This window comes from Zeus faber, assembly GCF_960531495.2.
Source record: "Zeus faber genome assembly, chromosome: 4".
In the NCBI taxonomy this organism is placed as follows: domain Eukaryota; kingdom Metazoa; phylum Chordata; class Actinopteri; order Zeiformes; family Zeidae; genus Zeus; species Zeus faber.
The window spans coordinates 27542303-27564865 of record NC_137191.1 but is presented as its reverse complement, the minus strand read 5'-3'; the positions used below and the strand labels follow the sequence as shown (position 1 = coordinate 27564865).

At 44.5% G+C, this 22563-nt stretch overlaps 1 protein-coding gene across 1 annotated transcript in view; it reads left to right on the top strand.

Moving 5' to 3' along the window:
* Positions 1-2210: 2210 nt before the first annotated feature.
* prr36a (proline rich 36a) overlaps positions 2211-22563 on the top strand; it is a 30750-nt gene continuing 10397 nt past the window's right edge. The window contains exons 1-3 of the mRNA XM_079998796.1: positions 2211-2398; positions 18807-19516; positions 19788-19881. Of these exons, the coding sequence (XP_079854922.1) occupies positions 18910-19516; positions 19788-19881 (701 nt within the window). The 5' untranslated portion in view covers positions 2211-2398; positions 18807-18909. The remainder of the gene's footprint in view (positions 2399-18806; positions 19517-19787; positions 19882-22563) is intronic.

Genomic DNA, 22563 nt, shown 5'->3' with positions numbered 1-22563 from the left:
TGTGTGCGTGCAGCTGTCCTCTCTACAAGGTGTAAAGGTAAACCCAGGCCACACAAAAGAAACTTGGATTGAAAACACTGGAAAAGCCTTTGGTCGATCCATCCTTCCAAGCTCTCTGAAGTCCGCACAACGAGCAGCCTCCTCGCTGTGCCGCACCCCTGTGTAACCACATTACCAAAATCTCCCGGGCAGGATGCTTTTTTTTGGGGGGGGGGGGGGTTCATAATAGCTTCTGTTGCCCCATGATGTAATGGTGGATACTATTAGGAAGCCCAGACTCTCCCCGGCCTACTTCTTGCAGCGTCTGACTCTCCCAAATTGGTCGCAAGTCAAAGAAGCCACATTTGACCGGAGTTATTCGGCGTGTTCGGAAATGTCCACAAAGCTCTCGTTCCTCCCGATCTTCCCTCGGCACGGGGCCCTTCGTGCTCACACATCCACACATCCATTGCCCGCTGTCTGGGATCTTTACTCACGGCACCGTGGTTTGATTAAAACTGACACTTTGAACTGAATTTAAGTTGTGTAGGAAATTGGGGTATTTGTCGCCTCACGCCATCTAATGAATGTGACACCACCAGCCCGACTGAATAAAACAATGCTTTCAGGTTGCAGAAGAGCGACATTTGTGCAGTTTAATGTTCCGGTGAAATAGTCTGTGATCACACCTAATGGATTCATACCAAACCATCCATCCCATTTCTTCACACACATTCACTCACACCGTGGGGGTCCCACGTTCGAGCCTCAAATTAGCCAAACATGTATGTCTTTATAGGTGGGAAGGAAACCCGAGGGGGGGGCTGAAGGACAGCAGATCAAACACCGAGCACCGGGCGAGACAAACGCCAGGCCCCACAAAACTCTCGATCAGACCCACGACGTCAGGGGGAAGGAAAAAAAAAACCACTCAGAGGGGTTTGTCTTCTCGGTAATCCCCTCCCCGCTCTCACCCAGCCCCGTCTTGGCAGATAGATTTCCACTTGCTCAGGGCTTTTCTCGCCCCCCCTCCTCTATTATATGTCTGTACTTGGTGCGAGCGTCTTTTCTGTTTGGAGACAAAACAGCCTTAACCCCGTCACACAGCCTCTTTTTCTTGGGGAGGATGGGGAGGGGGGGGGTCAAGCAATCCCAGTAGCTTTTGTATCCCTTCCCCTTCCATTCATCGATCGGTATTGTGAGGCCTGCAGCTGCCAGCTCAGGGGAGGCGGACGAAGAAGCGAGGGACGAGCATTCAACCCGGGGCCATTCAGGCGTCGTACAATAAACGGAGGAGACGCCGTAATATTCCAAACGCAATGTGCGTCGAGATGAGGGACGAGTCCTGGCGTTTTGCAAACGCTGTCACTTTTCAAACGGAGTCGGGAGACAATTCAGCTGATGTTGTTCAGGTATCCAAAAAAATATATATATATATATGAAGAAGCAGTAGACTTATCACTTGTAGTATTTGGGGAAAATAATAAATATATATACATATAAATATATACACCAGGGGTCCCAAACCACAGGCCCGAGGGCTACAAGTTTATAATATATTATATATAAGTCTGGCCTGCAAATTAATTTTAATTACATTTTTTTTAATCACAATGTTAAAGTAATGTGAGCAATTTCATTCTACTATGTTTTCAGATTATAAAACAGAATAAAGTAGAATATAACATTTTTTTTATTGATTTATATGAACTATTTTGACTTCATTTTATTTTCATTATTTTTTTCGTACAATTTTGATTGATTTTAAAATGTATGGAATTTAATGTATTTAATAATAATAATAATAATTATAATAATTATTATTATGGTGAATTGCAAAAGTTTTCCCAACAGTTTCTCCTTGATGCACCAGGTAATTTGGGTTTGACACCCCTGATCCACACACATTTAAATAACTTCACTGAATGTGAGAGATGAGGGGGGGGGGGGTGGTGTATGTATGTTACACATATTTAGATCCAAGTTGAATTCATTCATTTCTCTGGACGTTCTGATCGGACATGTTTACTCAATTACTCACACACACACAATTACTCCCCCCTTCCACCCTCTGGTTCAATTAGCTCCACCGTTTGGTCGCGCCCCTCTTCCCCCGGCGCGACCCGTCGTGCGGAGGAAAGTGACCCTCCCCCTCCCTCCCTCCCTCCCTCCCTCCGCAGGCAGCAACCGCCTCTCGCAGACGCGCACACAGCGTGGAGGGAGAAGGCAGACGGGAGAGGGACGCGCACCCGGCCAGGCTCCATTGTTATTTCAAAGCCGAGCCCCTACGGAAAGCGACGCCTCTGTCTCTTCCCGCCTCGACGTCTTTATTGTACCGGGGAGAAGAATCCAAAGGGCGGGGACTGTTGCTTTTACTCCCGGAGCGGCGGGAAGCGCGTGCCTCGGCGTCCTCGGAAAGGTAAGTCGGGGACGCGGAATAGATGGCGACACATAACGTGTTTTGGGTTTTTTTTTTTTTATTTATTGTTTTTTATTTAATTTTCGACCCGTGGTGCCCACCGTTGGAATGGCTCGGTCCGTGTGCGTTGGTCCCGTCCGTCGTTGGTCCCCGTCCTTGTACCGTGGAGCGGCCCGCGTAGTGACGACAGGTTGGACTCGTCATTGGAGACTCGGGTTTCGACGAGCCCCTCGTTAAAAAAAACAAGAGAGTCGCTCGGTTTTCAAACTCTTCGTTGGATCGGTTCGGTGCGGGCGGGGGGGGGGGGGGGGGGTGACTGTTTGCAGTCGCCGGCTGCGGTTGCCGAGTCGTTAACGAAACGAGCGAGCGAGCGAACGAACGGCTCTCCTGCCCGAACGACTCGTTGAATTGAAAACCTTGTTGGCGACGAGCGAATCGATCGCGACTCTTGCGTCCGTAGGCCAGCGTGGGGCTCCAAGCGGCGTGGATTGACGATGGCGACGGGCGTGTGAAACCAGTAGCGCGTTCCCGGCCCGCACGCCGGTTGCCTTCGCGATAGGTCGAGCGGGAGGTTTGCCTCTCTCTCTCTCTCTGCCCAGTTTCATCCCGGGAAGACCGCACGGGGCAACCGGCGCTATTGTTCCGCCGCCCCGAAGCGGGCCTCACACCGCTTGGCTCCTGGTAGCGTAAACGATTGTGTCGCCGAGTCGTTTGCCCTCGTCCCAGCGCTGGACGATATAGATCAGTGCCGCAACTTCCATCATTTGACGACATTTGGGGGGTGGCTATGGGTGCTTTCGTGAGATGATTACACACGATACATATTTGAGAAACAATCATTATTTGCGTGGAAGTTATGGCCATGCAGCTCGAAGCATTGGTAAGACAACATATAACGAAATGACCACAATCCCAGATGATATCTAGTCTCATCACAAAATCAACATGACAAGGATATATTGCCCAGCCCTACTACGTCCTTGGATTGAGTAATCCTTTTTTAAAGGATCCAGTATTTCAGCACTAAAGTAGCTGCTTGAATGCCTATTTTAAATGTCGAGCTGTTTATATATATACTGTACTTTCCAATCTTTTCTTGTAAATCTGACAGTGTGACCTACATGCATGTAACAACTAGTCCGCTTTAGTTAAATAGGATCCTTGTGTTTGGGAGAATTGCTTAAAATGCGTCGAACATTGCTTGAACACGATGATAGTCACTAGTCTTGGAGATGCCTTCTGGATTTGACTTTTGTGAGATCACTATCGAGCCCAGTTTCCATATTTGCACCCACACCCACGGCTTCATCTCACCCCTGACAACAGACACCGCAGAGTCTTGGATGGGGAGAAACGGGAGAGGGCGGAGGAAACTCTGGGTGCATCTCACTGCCTCGCCTATAGACCAGGGACATAAAGGGAAGCAGCATGGCATGTGAGCTTTGGCTCAGAATCAACATTACATAATTTGTTCATTTTGGGCTCTGACATGAGGGGGGGGGGGGTTAGGGGTTGCAGTGACTTCCTCTTGGTTTGAAACGGATATGTTGCGTACAGCAGGCATGTAGCTCACTGGGGAGTAATGCCACATCTCCACCACCTTCCCTCGTCACTGCTGTCAGGGTGTAAGAGTTGTTTAAGTCCCTGTTAGCAGTGTGAAACCCGTGAAAGACACATGGTTTTGGTTGTGTGTGTCCCCGCCACCATAACAAGTACGCAAGGGGCAGACTCGAAAGGCACATTGTAGAGTCACGTTGTTTCTACTGCACAGCTGCTTGCCTGTGTCCGCACTGCTGTTTCCGTTTTTCCTCAACCTGAAGTGCAACGTAGGAGAGCCCCTGGACTGGCTCTTGGTTGAATGTTTTCCCCTTAACCTTCACCAGGCTGAGGAGGGAGGCGCTGTATGGCTGAAATGGAAATAATATCGTCACTGGGAGTGCATTCGGCTGCGGTGCATTTTGTGCGTCAACCCCTATTTTAGCCCTTCTTGTTTCCCGTCCTTCTTCACCTTAGATTCTTTCCATTCTGCATAAACGGCAAGTAGCAATAAATCCTTTGGTTTCGGTGGAAAACAATGACAGTGGATACTCTCATTTGTTGTGCCGTGAGCTCTGTTACACAATCCTCTTTCTTCAGTTTGGGAATGTAGCTGGGCCTCCTCTAGTTGAAGTTCAAAGTGTATGTGGTATCAGTTTGACAGGCTGAAGTGGTATATATTTTTTGGAGGTGCGACTATGAAATGCAGGTGGTTGGCATTGCAGTGCCTAGGAAAGCATAACCGGCAACACCTGCTTAAAGTGGATGTCATGCACAAGGAAACTCGGCAGGCCTCTCGACGCTCCCATGTGTGAAAGAATGACTGAAACAATCCGCATCTTTCTCCCCACTGAGATACCTGCAATTGCTGGCATAGCTTTGGCTTATCAACTTGAGTGAAATCTCGCTTAAGCACTGTCGCCTCAGGCCAAGTATCGCCAAACTGTAAAACTGGCTCCACCTGCCAAGAGTGGTGATTCTTATTTCAAAGTCCAATTACTAAAAAGCATCCTTAGACCTCATCGCTATTGGAAGTCTTTGTGAAAGGCAAGATGCTAAAATGGCTGTCCAATGTAATGACTGCTGCTGTATCTTCCTTTGTTGCTGGGCCTTCTTTTGCTCAATGTAGAAATACTATTGTAAAAACTGCAAGGGTATTGTTAGAAGTTCCAGTGCAAAGGGTGCTGAATCATTTCTGTGTATGCACAAATTATCCTCTCTGCTTCCTGCTTGCAGTCCTTTTCTCTGCCCCCTCAGTGCAAGCTGAATCACAGTATGCGGCAGGGTGATGGACCCCGGATGTCAGCAAACAGTTTGATGGGTTTCAGTGTGTTCGTTAAGTGCTTAAAATCCATGAACGTTAATTTGTTGACGCTTGAGCTCTTGGAGCCCATTAGCTAATAAAAGAGGTATTTTTCTGTACTTGCGTACATTTTGTGTGTTGATACTGGATTTCAATCAGCAAGAGGCCTATGAAGAGGCCTCGCCCCAGTGCTCTTGTCTGTCTGAGAAGCCTTCAGTTGAAACCGCAGGGACTGAATGTAAGACACAGCCCCAAGTCCAGAACAGAGAAAGAATTTGCATCTGCTTGGACAGCAGTTGCTTCAGCAACCCACACCCAGCCTTACGCCCATGGAAACCTTATTCCAACGTCGCACTGCTCTACTACATCTGGTTAAGATGGCTGTCATTCAGTGTTGCGGCACATTGCATCATTCACTCTTCAGTTTTGCCAAGGTCTGGGTCTGTAGTTTGGCAGCGTGTTGCATTTGGCTGTCTTCCTATGCGACGGTGTGGTAACACTCCGCACTGTGGGTTCAGGGTCTTGCATTCCCTCTCATTAAGATGCTGTGGTGGACACTACTGCTTTTTAATGCTTTGAGTTTGTCTGGCTGGCATTGTGGAACTGGCACAGAACACCGTAATTATTGAACAAGTAAGTAAGTACCTCAGCACTTTTTGTAGCCTGTTTGTCAGCTCATTTTTGTACAGCGGTGGATGACATCCTACAGACATGGTCCATTTGTTGATCTCGTGCTAACTGACGTTCTTATCCAAGTTGGGCCACCATTTATTGTGCCCAGACTGTATCTAATAAATGCACCACGGCATTTGATGTATTCTTCTGGCAGCTACTGACCCATGGCTTTCTGAGATTGGTGTATGCTGTTTATTTGCTCTACAGTTATATTGTTTTGCATTTGAACGGGCTGAGAATATCCTGTTTGGTTTGCCTCTTGATACCCATGAGAAAAGCAATCCTGCGTATTTAGTAATGTGCATGTTTCCCACAGTTCCGTGGTGTGGCAGTGTGTCTGGCTGCCTGTCAGGGTGGAAGGCGAGGTGTGGGATCAGTGTCCAGTTGGCCTGAGCTCACCTCGCCTGACAGCAAATGATCCAGCCCTCAGGCTCCGTGGCATTATATTGACTATCTGCCTGGCTGGCTGCCTGCCTGCTTAGCTAGGGAGTGCTACCAGACCTAAACTGGCAAAACTAATATCTGTATCGGCTGCTCTTCATTCATGCTGTTCTGTTTTCATGGAATGACACGGACTGTCTTTCAGCAAATGTTTTTGCTGAGAAACCTTTTTTTTTTTTTTTTTTTTTTTTTTTTTTTTTCTTTTAGTCTTTACGCTCTGTTAAAACAAGACTGCAGTCAAGTATTAGTGGGTGTAGTTTTGACCCAATGTGTTACTCATTCCTACGTGGTCTGCCATTCCTCGGATGCATTACTTTAATGCATAACTTTTTTTTTTATCCTTCATTTATTCACTCTTCATTTTAGTATATCTCTTACTTCTGACTTCTTTCAGGCCTTTACTTATGTCCTCTCATCCGCTATCTCTTCTTCTTTCCATCCATCCCACCAAAGTTTGGCCTTTTCTGGCTCCATCTCTACTAGGGGTGGGAATTGCCAGGGCTCTCACGACATGATACTATCGAGATCATAATATAATATCGAGGTCCCAATACGATATCTCTATTGTTTGTTTTACAGTACACCAGTATTGCGCACACACACAAGTATTGCGTGTGTGTGTGTGTGTGTGTGTGTGTGTGTGTGTGTGTGTGTGTATAAACATAAGATATATATATTTTTTATGTAATTAGATATCGATACTTGGCGTCCATGTATTGATACAATAACACCACGCAAAATATAACGATACTATGCTGTATCAATTCCCCCCCCACCCCTAATCTCCCCGCAGGCTATCCAGTGTCGTCGTTTAGCCTCTCTAGGGCCTGGCTTTATGGGCAGAGCTTCTAGTGCCAGCTGCTCCTGTGTCCTCTGGCTCCTTCTAATCCACCCGCACCCCCCTTTGCCCCGTGCCCAGGGGGTCGCTTGTGAACAGTACAGACAATAGTGCCTGTCTATCCGCCCCCTCTCCCCTCGGGATATTGTGTTTCACAACACAGCGAAATACATTTACACTTTTACGAGCTGATTAGCGTTGTTATTTTTCTTCTTTCCCTAGCTGTTAGCTCATGTTCGGTTGTGCATCTTGGGGTAGCAGGACCCTATCCTTCCACTATGTCAAACCTTTTGTTTATGATTATATTTTCATGTATTATTGGTTTCAAAATGCACACATCCTCCCACGCTTGGCCCTCCCTCCAGAGGTTGTGCCACCAAGTGGGATCCCTTGGCCCCAGTGGCAGGCTGTCCTGATGGAACAAGGCCTTGGCCCGCAGCTTGGTTGAAGCCCTGCCAGGTTTGGGACAGATTGTAACCCATTTCTCTGCAGCCTTTTCAGGCCAACGCCGAGCCAGTAGCTACCCGGCTGTCCCGCTTTAATCACCCGACCCCCTCCCTGAAGGCTAGTCCACTTAAGTCAAGGCATTACTTAACACATGCTTCTGCTGATCTTATTGAGCTGCGTTAGCGTCAATTGACACATTCTCTGTATACCCTATGGAATTGATTGGACTTGTCTGGATGCCTAAAAAGTACAGCAACTTGTAATCCTACTTAATGAGTAGCTTTGGGTCTGTGAAAACATTTAAAGGCCTGTGTGTAAGCATCTTTTACATGATAATATTATCATATAGTCCTACTATCTAAACAACCACAGCTGCAGTCTCTCTGTTAGCTGTTGAATAAGCGTGCCACCGCTTTGACTTCTGCCTTGCCTTGCTTTGCTTTTCTATGCTCCTTCTTTGCTTAGAAAAAAAAGGCGTTAAGGCAGCTGCTCGCTTGTGAAAAATGTGATCCATCCTGTGTTAAGACGACAAAGTTGGAATGTGTCTGCTGCTATTTGCATTTGTAATGGCCTTCTTTCAGGCAGGCCTTAGTTTGTGGCTGCAATCTAGGTTGTAACTGTAACTTGATGACAACAAGCTGAAGATAATACATTAGAATTTCAATGGGGTTTTAGTTTTTGCAGTTTATTAAAAAAAAAATCTCCTTGGTGCCAATATTTGGATGAAATCAGGGTTTTGACTAGAACAATTTTAATCTCAAATGTTTTGGTTTGGAGTGCGATCTTATATGGTTGGATTTAGTGGTCTTATCCTGTCAAATTAAGAGGTGCACGTTATGTGCTCATACACAAGGCATACTCTTCACGCATTTCCCTAAGGAGGAATTGGTAATGAGCTATTCAGATTTTTCGAACATATTTACACAGGACATTATACCTTGTATCATCACTGTGTTTGAAGGGAACAACTAGCCAAAAAGTTAAAAGGCACTTGAAATACATTTGGGTGAATGCAGCTGGTCTCATACCGTCTGGAATAAAAAGCACATGCCGACTAAGACAAGCTGGTTTACGTCGGAGATACTTCTTGGGGGAATTTGGATTAGTCAATAAGTTTACATTTTTGAGGACAGGGCTTGTGAAGAGAGACGGATAGCAAAGGAGAGTAAGACCATTTTCAAAGTTGAGGCAAATGACCCATCATTATTATCAATCATTATTATTATTCACACCACGGATGACAGACATCCTCAAAGGATGCATGTACCCATCATTTGGTGTGCTCTTTTGTACACTTGTAACAAGCTGCAGAGTGTGTTCCTCAATCCTGGGTGATAATCTCTGGAAGACTGAGGAGCGGTGCAAACAATGCCGTCCTGTCTCATTCCTCCCGTCCAGATGAGACATTATCCAGCTCACCAATATCTATTTTTGGGCGGTGATTGATGAAGGAGGCAGTGGTATGTGCTTTCTTTGTCTTTTTGTATTTTAATTGGGATTGTCTTTTCCAACACGTAAGGTGAAACCCAAGCCGCGATTGTTTCCTTGCGGTATCTTTTAAAGCAACCTGTCTGCTTCTCTCTTTAGATTGATGGAGATCAAGCTCTTGTTCTGGTCAAGTAGATTTTGATTTGTCTTTGTCAATCAGAACACTATTTGCCTAATAAATTCTGAATCTTAAAATTCTAAAAATTAAGGAAACTAACAGATGTTTGCATTGTACAATATCACACTAAAACTTGTGAGGTCTTCTGAGAATTCCTATTCTCACAATGTGAGATCCTGTCAATGTACCCCCGGGTCACCTGCTAACATCCTCCTGTGTGAAAGGGCATGCCATGGGGCTTCTTAATTGGATGCAATAGCATCTGTGCATGACTGTTTGTGTTTCATGTTTGCATGGGTAGGAAGTGGTGCGTGACGTCCCGGTGGGGTGTGTGTAGGGGGGGTGTGTGTGTGATGTCCTGTTTGTGTCTGAGACTGTGAGAAAGAACGCTTTAGCCTCATCTTGCTCCGCCCCCACGCTTCACTCTAGATATGGCACTGTTTTGTTTTTGTGTGTTGGTTCCCCGCCTGTTGGACAGCACGCGGAGGAATGTGTCCAGAGATTAGTGTGATGTAAACAGTCATTTCCTGCATCGGCCAGCTTGGTCCTATCTCTTCTGTCGAGTCTGTGTGCTGCAGACTCCAAAACAAAATTCTACAAAGGGAGAGCTGACTCTGCTGAGTTAACTTTATAAAGTCTAATCCAAATTATAACGGGTTATAAAGAGTTGAGTGATGGAAAACAATTAATTTAGATATAATTTTTCACTCTAGACTATTGAATCCATATTTACATTGTTTTTGTTTGCACGTGAATCATACACATTTGCTGCTAAATTGCGGTTTTTCACTTGCTGAACTGTATTGCCAGAAATACTATTTGGCTGGACTGACTTAATAATATTTAGTCAGTGCAAATATTATTTGATCTGCAGTATATCTTCAATAAGACTTGAGGTTTGTGAATTATCTTTGGAAGAATGGATTTACTAATATGGCATATGGTGGAAATCCATTTTGAATCCAGATACTTCTAATAATTGCACATATTTGTCATGTCATGCTGGTACCCAAACATCCCGATAGTATTTAATCGAGAGATATTCGGGGTACAGTCTGTAAATAAGACGCCACGGATGTTACAACGCATAAGCTTGTTTGTTTGTCTCCTGGGTAATAAGACTCAACAACAGAAACTGCAGCGTAAGTGAGAACCGAAGCCACATAGTGTGTTCCATTTGGTAGCTGCCAGGGCTTCTCTCAACCAACGGTACTCAACCCAGCGGCTTTTTAATCCGGCGGTTGTGTTGCACGGACAGTGATAACAGCTGACGAGCTACATCATCTCTCGTTGAGATAATCTTTTATAGGTTGTTTCCACGCTGGCACAAGCTGCCAAGCCCACCGGCTGGGCAGATATGATGGTGCATGTGTGACAAAGAAAGGGAGAGAGAGAATGGTTGAATGAATCGCTTCCTGTGCAAACACTGAGGCAGCTATTTGGCAAAGCGCATACAGAGCCTAGTATTCACAAGTACTAGGCTCATGCACTCAGCTGATCACCTCCTGCCAACATGCATGTGTGTGTGTGTGTTGTAACAGGGTGTCTGATTTCTCCTTTTTCCTCACCGACCTCTGATACAGTGGCTTACCTTGTATGGTCAGATTGAGCAACACACTTCTTCCCAATCTTAGCTGGAAATTTACATTACCATTTTCCACTGGTGAGTGACTGTTCTTTGGGATTCCTCCCAGGTTGGTTTAGGGTTTCGATATTCAACGGACACCTCTGTAAACATTGAAATTGGGTTAAGTGATCACCTTTGGGTATGCAAGGACTCCTTCCCTAAGGCAGTGTGTACTTGATACAGTTTGTTTGGTTGGGGAGTGGAATCACAGGACAGGGGGCTTTGAGATCTGGGAGGAGAAATGCTGGTCCTCTTGTCGGACGACCGAGCGCTTGTGGAAAGTTACCAAGCTTGAAGTACTCAGGTTACATCTCAAAGAACTTATAGGTATCCACAATGACATGGAGAAGGCTGGGAGATCTTATTTCTCTAATCTAATATCTTCCAGCGAGAAAAATCCTTATATCCTGTTTGATACAATCAACAATATTGTCTCTCCGGGCACTCCAAATTTGCCTATTTTCTCCAACAGTGACTGCACTCACTCACTTAATTATTTTATAGATAAGGTTGTAAATATTAGGGAAAACATCTCACCCTCTTCTAGTCCACATGCTCGTGGTTTTTCTAACCCATCCATCTTGGATTCCTTTTGTCCTGTTTCTTTAGATGATATTATAGCCTTGTTAGGAAAAATGAAGCCCTCTTCTAGCTCATAAGTCATACCAATCGCCCTGTTCTTAAAGGTTTTCTAATTGATCTGCCCCTGTTTGGTAGGCTTGGGCCGATATTCGCCACTATATGCAATACTTTCACAGTATAGAAATATCGTCTGTCCGTGGGACCACGGGAAGCGACGGATGGAGCTTATTCTTTTGCACACACACAGATGATGTACGCTATGTGGACGTATGCCCGCAACAGTGAGGAAAAAGAGGATTTTGACATGGAGGCGCGTGTGGATGGTGATTAAGTTGCAGCTGCGCGTACCAACGACGCATGCCCGCGATCCACGCACCAGATGTAGTTTATTTTATTTTACGTCTGCTGATGGAACAAAACAGTGTGTAATGTAAACACTTTATGCGCGTGCTTTATGCATACCGCGTTATGCGCAGAAAATAAACTTCCTCGTGCCCCGTCCCCACACTGTTGGCTTTCTGTGTTGCTCTCCGCCATTGGGCTGCATGTGGAGCCGTGTCCGGACGCGGACGAGTCACACACACACAAAATAAATTTGATTCCCCTTATTTATAATTTCCTATTGAAATTTTATCCCTGTGCATTTTGGAAGCTTCTGTTTTATCCTGTTATTGTAATGCACACTGACTGACTGAACAGGCGATCCTTTCTGCACACACGTGACATAGCCAAAGAAAACAAATACCGAGTGTTTTTATTGTAGATGTATTTATTGTAATTGAATGAAACAAAAAATGTTGTGCGTAATGGGAACACTTTGTCCGTCACTGCCACATTATATCATGGACCTCCTACACCCACACACCACGAGCCGATCTCTTAGAAGACCCTGGTTGGAGGATCTAAGTGTTCCTCAGACATGTTGTAAGACATGCTTTCCAGTCGGCAGCAACCAAGCTTTTGAATAATGTCCTGATGAATCTGAGGTCCCTGGACTCTTTTAAAAAGAAGTTAAAACCGATCTGTTCAGGCTTCTAGGTAGCATGTGGTTTTTCTGCTTTTATCTTGATTTTAATTATTTGATTGTATTTACTTGTGTGTTTGATCTTTTTTTATCTTTGATTTTATTTAATTATGAAGCACTTTGTGACTGGCTATATGTGACCCACCGCATACTTTAGGGTCATTTGGCAGCTTTCAAGATTTTTTGTTTTGCATCATTTGAAAGTGGAGAATCAGAGCTTCCAAACAAGGTGTCACTTGTGCAAATCAAGCAAATACTTTTAAAGTTATGACTTGTTAATGACAAGGGTGTGGCAAACCATGTTTCTGAGATAATCACCTCCAAAGTTTTACCCACACCAGGTTCATTCAGCCAGCTCCCAGAATGCAAATGGGGTTGGCGGGCAAACAAAGACAAAGCCTCATGGCTACTTAACATACTGCTAAATGGGCCAATTACGACTCTCAACTAATTTTGTTTTTAAAAAAAGCTAAAGCTAAAACAGTACGAATATACTGTTTTATAAAAGTGGAATTATTTTGGAGTTTAAAAGTATGGACAACACAACAAAATGTACAGTATCAATATTATGAGTCTCAGAAAATCTATCACCAACCTCAAAGGACTTCATCACGTCATCAACTACTTCCGTTGTAACACGGGCGGGCGTATCGTCGGTCTCCTCCGGTGGTTCTTGAAAATAGTCATTTTCATCGTCACATTAAGTTTAAAATGTTATCCAAGTCCAGAGTCATATCAGATTCTGACTATCATGGTGGAAAACACTGACTTGGATCTATCGCACTGGTCAGATTAAGGTCCGAAATTTGATTCAGAGCTTCCGCCGCCCGCTTCACATAATCCATAACGATACAGAGAAGAAAGTTTTCACAGACAAGTGAGACCGAAACACCCCGTGCTGCGCTTTAACTGTCTGTATACAGAAGTGACGTAGGTGTGTGACGCGTATGGTTCCTCTTCTTCGCCGTTTCACAAGTGTGTGTGTGTGTGTGTGTGTGTGAAAGCAGTACGATTTAAAGGTTGAATTCTATCAAAACGGTTTCACATTGTGACTTCACATCACATGGAATATGAATGAATGATCTTCACCTGAACGCTCGCTTTAAAGGAGTCCATCGATCGGTGTTGTTCAGCGCTCTTCCGAGTCTCGGTAAGTGAACTGCGTTTCCCCATGTAATCTAACGGGAATATTTAACTACCTGGTTTAGCATTTTTCAAACTCTGTTTTGAAAATATGTTGAGAGATAAAGGAACACGAATCTGGAAAAATCGAATTTCCCTTCAAGAAAGGTTTTCTCAACTTATTTGGCTGCTCCTGGCGATTTGAGAAATGCGCGAGACAGCGGCTTTTGCTGTGGTGTGTCATATATTAATAAACTTTACTTACTCTTTTCAGCTAAACTGTTTGGCGATTAATAATAATCACATATATATATATATATATATATATATATATATATATATATATATTTTGTCTGTCCCTCGATTACCCTTAAATTGCGGCATAAACAGAGGGAGGGACCCAGTGTCTCCTTGATCTCTACATGTCTAAAGATCTGTCACATCTCGCTATGAGGTCATCAGACATGTGGGGTCAAGAGGACCGGCATCAGTACCTTTTGTCTAGCATGGCAGGCTAATGATGCTGTGCAGAATGAAAGAGATAAAACAAGTATGGGCCTGGAATGTGAACAATGCAGGAAGCGGCTCGCTGCTCGACACGTCTTATCCTACATCTTCTGATTTTATTTTATGTTGTTATATATTTCTGCATGTTCATGACCGACTCCTTGGCTCACTCTTACTGCCCCCAGTACAGATCATACATATTATAAGTCACTCACTCAATCTTTTTAACACGTTGGATCGTCCCATTTTGGACTTACAAACCGCCCACACGTTTGTGCAGCTCTCTGACCCTTCCAGGCACACACAATACTGTACACGCGGACTGCCAGCTGTCACACTGTCAGTGTGAAGCCCTGAGGACTGATGGGAAGGCAGAAAGGGGCAGGAATGTGACCTGGTAGGATCTGCAGTTCCGCAGTTCCTTACACACAGCAGTGACAGTGAACTGTACAGTAAGAAAACAGTCTGTTTGTTACTACAACATCTACAGCTTGTTGGCCCTGGTATGGCACAAGCGCTCACAATGCCTTCTTAACAGACCGTGTTTACAATGGTGGCATTTAGCCACAGTCCACTCTGTGCATAATCTGTTAATATTATTCCTATAGCTCTCGCGTCGGCTTATGGAGGAAGTGTTTCACTAGCAGCCCAGGACAGATGTACACGTGACATTAAGCCAGCTTCAGTACCTCCCGCCATCCATTCCTTCCACCTCTGTCTCCCTCAGTGCCAGCACAATGCATTCCTAACCTCATTCTACCCCTGCTATGCTCAACAGGCTCAACCCCTCCCCGCCTGTATTTGACACAGTATTAAAACTGACCTATTTCGCCTCACACCGACTCCAACGACTGGAGAGATGGGTTAGACGGCTGTAATTAAACCGCCTTGTGCGAGGGAGAGTAAGAAGAGGATTGGGGGGGTAGACTACAAAAGAAGGTCTGAGAGTTATGGCGCAAAGGCTGTATTTCTTCATCTGAAGTGGAATGCAAACACCCATGACGGCACTGGGTTCCTTCTCAGTCTAGACGTCGCACTTTCCCGAGCAAGCAGACAAGACGGCGACCGCTTCTCTAAACACACGCCCGGTTCTCCACGTTCCAGCGTTTCGCCCTCCTGCAGGGACTACAGTCCCAGATCCTTGTTTCAAACGGCCCCCAGCATTAGCATACTTCACCCGACACATCGCGATTGTCACCAGGGATATTGAGCTAATTGTAATAACCGTGTGGAGCTCGCTCCATCGAGGCCTGCTGCGCTCTGAACATGGTCATAAATCTTTCTTGGGCAAGGATGTTTGTTATGCTAATGAGGACACTTGACGGAAGGGCGGCAGACAAAGGAGGCGTCTTTTTTTCTTTTATATTTCATCAAAATGCATGAAGCCTTTTCATCTTTATGCAGACCAGCATTCTTGTCTCCCCACAGTCATTGGAGCAGTATTATTATAAGTCTAAAGCCAGCTCTGTTTGGCTTACTTGTTTTCATCCTATTTTTATCTACATGCATCCAACATTCATCCACGAGATTCTTTATACACTACAGTACCTTGAAGGATCCCAAAATGGATGGTGTTGACAGCAGGTACTGTCGTTTTTTTTGTTTTTTTTTTCCCCTCTGTGGGATAACAAAGTAGTCGTTTGCCCTCTATACTCCAGGATATTTCAATCCAATTACAGGGTAGAAATCTATCCCTCTGTTATTTTATAAAATATTATTTGTGTGTGGATAGGGTGTTTTATGGACAATCCACGTACTTTCCGCTGTGTCTAGCCACATGGCGTAAACTGCTTTTTGGTATTACCCAAACATTCCCCAAGGGGGGTGAAGGAGTCTGTCCGCTGATGCCAGTTACTTGGCAGAGCGGTGCCAGTCTATGTTCTCCATGTGAAGGTTTTGTTGGTTTGGATAGTTACTTATTTAACGGCCTAAACTGTTTTTGATGTTTCAGTCCCCATTGTTGTCTTTTGTTAGGTTGTGAGCTATGGTTTAGCGATGCACCAGATACCAGGCAAAAAAAAGGGTACTGATATCCCCAAGAGTATCCCTATTAGAAAAAATTGCCAGTAGCCACATCATGAAAGAAAGTAAACTTAAATTTCAGTCTAGACCGTTCTGTTAAATTGATGGCTCCTAATACTTTTAGGATTTGCTATCTGGACCAGTTCATCTCTACCCCAATTCTATTGCTTTTTTGACGAGCCAAGCATAACCCCCGCGCTTGTTTCCGATTGTATTGACCAGCGGTGGGGACGTTATGTCACAGGTCGGTGGAGAATAAATGCATCAAATTATTTGCAATTGGTTTGATGGAAAGCATGAAGTGAAAGACTGTCTAAACGGTTGCATGCAGGAACACAAACACAACATCGATTCATGTTAATCACTTCCGTTTAGTGCCAACTTCTAATGTGATTGTGTTGGAAGGTGACGCTTTTTCTACTAGGTGCTTTTTTTTTTTTTTCATAAGAGATAATGAGTGTATGTCTCCCAATCTTCTAATCGGTCCAAGCTCCTGGCATCCATTTAAACAGAGTGATGATAATGGATTTTAATTGTGTCACATACTGTGTCAGTGCTGGTGCGCATTAGCTCAATGCCCTTGACTTGAGGCCTGGCGGTATTTCATTTGAGTTTAATTGTTTCAAATGTTATGCATTGTTCACATGCCATGTAAAACATTCTGCAAACTCTGCAAGTTTTAGTAAAGGGGTTTACAAATGCATAACTTTTTATAGTATTTTTTTTATCATTGTTTTTTACTGTTTTATCTGGAGCTCAGTGACCAAAGGCTTGGAAGGCAAGTCTTAAGGAAAGGGGAAAAAATACCAGCAGGGGACACTCCATTGAAAGCAGGTGTTGTCATCTCGACCCTCCTCTACTTTAAACAAAGACTCATTCAAGACTGAATTATTAGATGGAAGCAATTGGTGGTGGGTCTGTGGACTGTTGTAGGTGGGTGTTAAACGTCCTTTCATGGAGGCTGCCAGCGTTGAACCACTTATTCAACCGTTACCAGGAATTAACTGGCCAAACAAGTTCCTCCAGGACTTCACACGTGGTCTGTTTGTTTACTTGTTTTTCCAATAGATTTATTAAACCTGAAATGTGTTTCAGCGGCCCGGGTTCTGCCTACTGATGTTTTCCCTTGCAAATGGTAAGACGTGATAAAGAAAACCACTTTGGAGGCATGGCGATCCGCCCTTTGGTGTCTTGGATGTTAATGTATGGATAATGAGTCTCTATAGTGAGGTGCATGACCCCTTGGCAAGTTTCTGTATCCATTCTCAGAAAGCCTACATTGTAGTACCAAACAATGGAAAACGGTCCAATCGGGTTTTAAATCATGCTGTGGCCAGTACCTCTACTTCACCTCTTTAGGAAAGATGCACATCTTGTAGTTTTTTAATAAGTAAAATTCATTTAACTCTTATGTGGAAAATACCCCTTTATTTCCTGGTGGGTAAAACCAATCAGAGTAGCATTGCCTATGTTTATGCACCATCTAATTTTATTCCCTCTTGGAAAATCAACTTCCAACCCCCCCGGTTTTATTTTCCTTCTTTAGCCTCTCTAAACTTTATTCCCCACATCTCTGTCAATTCTTGTGCCATCTTTTCTTTCACACTTTATTCGGTCTGTCTTTCCTTTCCTCATTCCTTATTTTCTTTCTTTCCACTCTTGGTTTCACCATCTCTGGTGAAGCCAGTTTGTCAGGGCCACACGGCTCCTCCGCTGGCCACCATCTGTGTAGCAATTTACTGGAAGCAGTCCCTTTAGGAGTGTGGGGAAAGGGGGGTGGTGGCCACAAGAGATCCAGGAGAGAAACACGTGTCCATGGAAAGGAAGAAAACAACAGAAAGGAAAGGGGCAAGGAGGGAGGGGTGGTCTCTGGGCAAGGAGAGTGGGATGACGATGTACTGGACTGGGAAAAACTGGCTGCTTGCCAGCGAGGACTAGATGTTAATGAGTTCACAACCAATGCATGACACCGCATGTCGTCAGCTGCCCCTCACTTCACAACCTGTAGCTTTCTTGGCCAACGGCCTTCTTTTTCTGTATAAGTTCCAGAAGTTTCCACTACTGTTATCATCCATTGTGCGATAGAGCAGTTTTTTCATGCTTTTAATCATAAGTATCTTCATCCGTGCAACACAGGAACACAATGGCTGCAAAATGAGCTCCTACTCCCCCCCCCTCCCCTGTGGGCTGTGTGTGTCATGTCAGGAGATTGCGAGTGTTCGCCTGCCTTCAGCACTCCAAACCACAGCCGCCCTCCCCCCGCTTCCCAAAACCCCTCAGTGCTCGAAGCCATTTGGAGCACGGTCATGATGCACATTCATCAAGTCATCAGTTTTGGTATTCCCGCACAGTTAAGAATTTGCAGTAAAGTCATTCTTTTGTGGTCTTCTAGTATTTCATTGTGTGTTTGTTGTGGCGCCTGAGCCACTGTGTTGGTCTTGTTATCGTAGATCTGCTCTAGGATGGTGTACTGCTGACTGCTAAGGGCTTGGTTTTCCTTCTTCCTGTTTTTCAGAGTTTCCAAAATAACATTGAGGCCCCTCACCATAAATGGTGTTTACTTTGTTTAACTGTGAAATATTTGTTGTATAATTTCTATATTATTTAGAGCGAAAATATTTGTTCTGGACAGATCACTAGACTTAATACGTATTTGTCTCGTCTTTTTTGTTTTGCAGTGTGAGAAGTATCCCAGGGTGTGTCTGCGGTGTATGTGAGCCTCTGGACCTGCCTCGCAAAGGGCCCTCAACACAACGCTGACATACTGCGCTTCAGGAAGGGATGAAACCGGATGGGGTTACCACGGAAACCATGGAGCCCACTGACTCTGCGGTAGAAGCTGAGCTCTCCCCATCACAGGGGATGGCCACGCAGGCGGGAGTGACAGAGCAGCCCCCGCTACTGTCACAACCAGAGCCGGCAGCCGAACCTGCAGCATCTCTTGCTGCCCAGGAGGCCAATGGCAGGCCACCGCTGTCATGCGCCAAAGTAAAGACGGCTGTGCCTAAAGCCAAACCCGGCACTTCTGCCGGTGTACCCAAGACCACAGTGGGCTCTGGATCTAGCTCGCGTTCCGGTGTTCCCCCGACCCGCAAGGTGAATGGAGTCACTGCCTCAAACAATGTCGCAGCAGGACAGCGGGCAGCAGTTGCAAAGAAAACAGGGGCATCCACAATGGGGGCGGTACCTAAGCGGCCGGCAGGTGTAGCGCCGGCTACATCCTCTGTCACTGCCCAAAGTAAGGCAGTCGACAAGAAGCCTGTCGTACTGGTTAAGGCCATCCCTGCTACTGCCGGGGTAAAAAACGTTACCAAGCCAGTGACGTTGTGTAGTACCCCCAAGAGAACAGCAGCTGCTTCAGTGAATGGCGCCAGACCCAAAACCACAGGTAAGTCTAAATGGGATTAATTATATTTGCGTTGCATCAGTGAAATGGAGCAACTTTCATATTCATAAATATTTCATTTACCATATTTTATGTTTCTTTTACCAACCTTTTATACAGGAAAAAAAATTGCAACCAGTGTAATTTTGTTTTCATGCTCAATGATACGCTTTAAATGATCCTTTTTACCTTTTGCAAGGATTGTTAAATGTTATACATCATTGGTCTTTTACAATTACATTTTCCGAACCGCTTTACTTTTTTCCCCCTTTAGCTCCTGCTAGTAGAGCAGCCACTTCCACTGCCCCAAAGCCCAGCACTTCCAGCGTAGCCAAAACTGAAAGGCCAGCCCTTTCCAAGACAACCAGGTATGTCGGCCAGTCTACTAAGCAGTTGATTAACAGCAGACCATGAGGCCATACAAAGGGTTTTATGGATCAGGTGACATTGTGACCATAGTAACATCAAAATGTGCTTTTGAATTGAGTTGATATCAGATTGATGGAAATCCCCCAGTGGTATTTATTGACAATGGAGCTCTTTACAGTGTCTTTCAGACATACACACACTCACAGAGAGAGACACACACTCACACTCAAAAAGAAGCGTATCCTAGCCCTCTAGATCTGTGGCCAACCCACAGCAGTCATTCGGCTTACATATTGGATGAGGGGATGACTTTGTTTTTCTTGGTGCCCTGAAAGGCAGCAACAAAGAACGGCCTCCATTGTGGCACCAGGGCCGTTATTGGATTGGATTTCTCTGAGTCTGAGTCACGTTGTCAGAAATAACCTGAGACGGAGAGCCTTACAGCCTCAGTGATACTTAAGAACCGATGCTTTGTCCCATAAAAGACCCCCCAGCCCAGCACCGAAAGACATTGTCTGGGGTCCTAGTCCCCTTCTCGTTGGGCTTGTAATGTGGACAGAAAGCATTCCAGTTTGGATTAAAAAAACAAAACGCTTTCGGGAACCGCTCGGCTTGCTCACCCTCACGTGATCGTTTGAAGTGATCTCACATTTCGTAAATGTCTTGTTAAGGAACATGGCCAACTGGGAAACTCTGGCACGAAAGGGGGAATTTCAAGCCCACAAAACATTTCAAAGTGCATTGACAATCCCCCTATTTGTTTATGTGAAGGAGGAACTATGAACTCATTTAATTTCACTCTTCCGACAGTTTTAAGTTTAGACATACTGTTGACTTGTACATGCAAGTATTGAAGCAGTACAACAAACACAAATAGTTGTAGTGTTGTGGTATCACAATTAATATTGAATGTGGTTGAAAATTCCATAAAGTATGACCAGCCCAAATTTTTTTCGATAGTCTTTCCGCAGGATGTGCCGCTCTGCTCTGAGAGGTCTGATTTAATGCCATTTCCCTCTGACGTTAGCCTTAATACTCTTTTATTAAATAAAGGAAACAGCCAAGAGACTCAGCGTGAGGTCATGACCTTGCTCTGCCACATTGATAAACAAATGACCTCCGCATGCAACACACTTCCACTTGCATTTCCATACCAGATGCCTCTTGTTCTCAATAGGCGAGAGTTAAGAGACTTTGATGCTTCACCTTGTTTACCCTCCACTCCTTTGCTTGGCACAAATACAGACTCTCAAAGTGTGTGTGCGTAGTCTATTGTTCTTTTTTTTTTTTTTACTTATAATGAGCAATTGTCTCCTCAAAATTGCTGTTTGATCTCTTTTTTTTTTTTAGGTCTTAAGACCTAAAATTAGGGACATCACTCTCTGGCTGAGACACAGACTGGATATGTTTTGTGCCCCCTATCTGAAATGGCCAAGACCAATAGTCTGTGCTGAACGCACCCTTTGCATGTCAATGTGTGTGTATTATGCATGTTGTCAGGCTCCTCGGCAGAGGTAATATCTGACCCTGTCTCGGCTGGAGTACTGATTGGATGTTCTGTATTAGTCGGGAGTGTCGGAGCATGGCAGCACTGTCACGGAAACACTTGAGAAACTTTAAAGATTTAGGAAACGAGTCGGCAAGGTAATTGGAATTCCTCACTCTGGCTGTGTTGACTTCCATTGTCTCGATGAGAGGAACATTTAACACTTCATATGTGACCCACCACATACTTTAGGGTTATTTGGCAGCTTTCGACTTTTTTTCTGCATCATGTGAAAGTGGAAAATCATGTTATACATGTTTTATAAAAGTGGAATTATTTTGGAGTTTAAAAGTACGGAGAACAACAAAATGTAGAGTCTATCAAAATATCAACAACGGACGTATCGTCGGTCTCCTCCGGTGGTTCTTAAAAATATTCCTTTTCATTGTCACATTAAGTTTGAAATCCGCTGTTTGAAATGTTCTCCAAATCCGGAGTAATGTCAGATTCAGCGTCGCTGTCATTCTCAGCGTCGCTGTCGGAAAACTATCATCGTGGAAAATGAAGTCCAGTACACGCTGCTAACACTGACTTGGATCTATCGCACTGGTCAGATTAAAGTCCGAAATATGATTCAGAGCTTCCGCCGCCCGCTTCGCATAATCCATAACGATACAGCGAAAGTTTTCAGACAAGTGAGACCGAAAACACCCCCGTGCTGCGCTTTTACCATCTGTTTACGGAAGTGATGTAGGTGTGTGACGCGTTTCTTCATCTTCTACGCCCTTTTTACAATAGTGGCTCCATGTGTGTAAAAGTAGTATGATTTAAAGGTTGAATTCTATCAAAACGATTTCACATTGTGACTTCACATGACATGGAATATGGAGGAATGATCTTCACCTGGACGCTCGCTTTAAAGGAAACAATCAATTGCCGTTATTCAGCGCTGTTCCGCGTCTCAGTAAGTGAACTTTTTCCCCAGGAATATTTAATTCCGCGGTTTAAAGTTTTTCTACTATTTAGAAATCAAACTCTGTTTTGAAAATAAATTGAAAGATAAAAAAAACAAAACACACAAAGGAACACGAATCTGGAAGAATCTAATTTTCCTTCAAGAAAGGTTATTTTCAACTTATTTGGCTGCTCCTGGCCATTTTAGAAATGCGTGAGATGGAGGGTTTCGCTGCGGTGG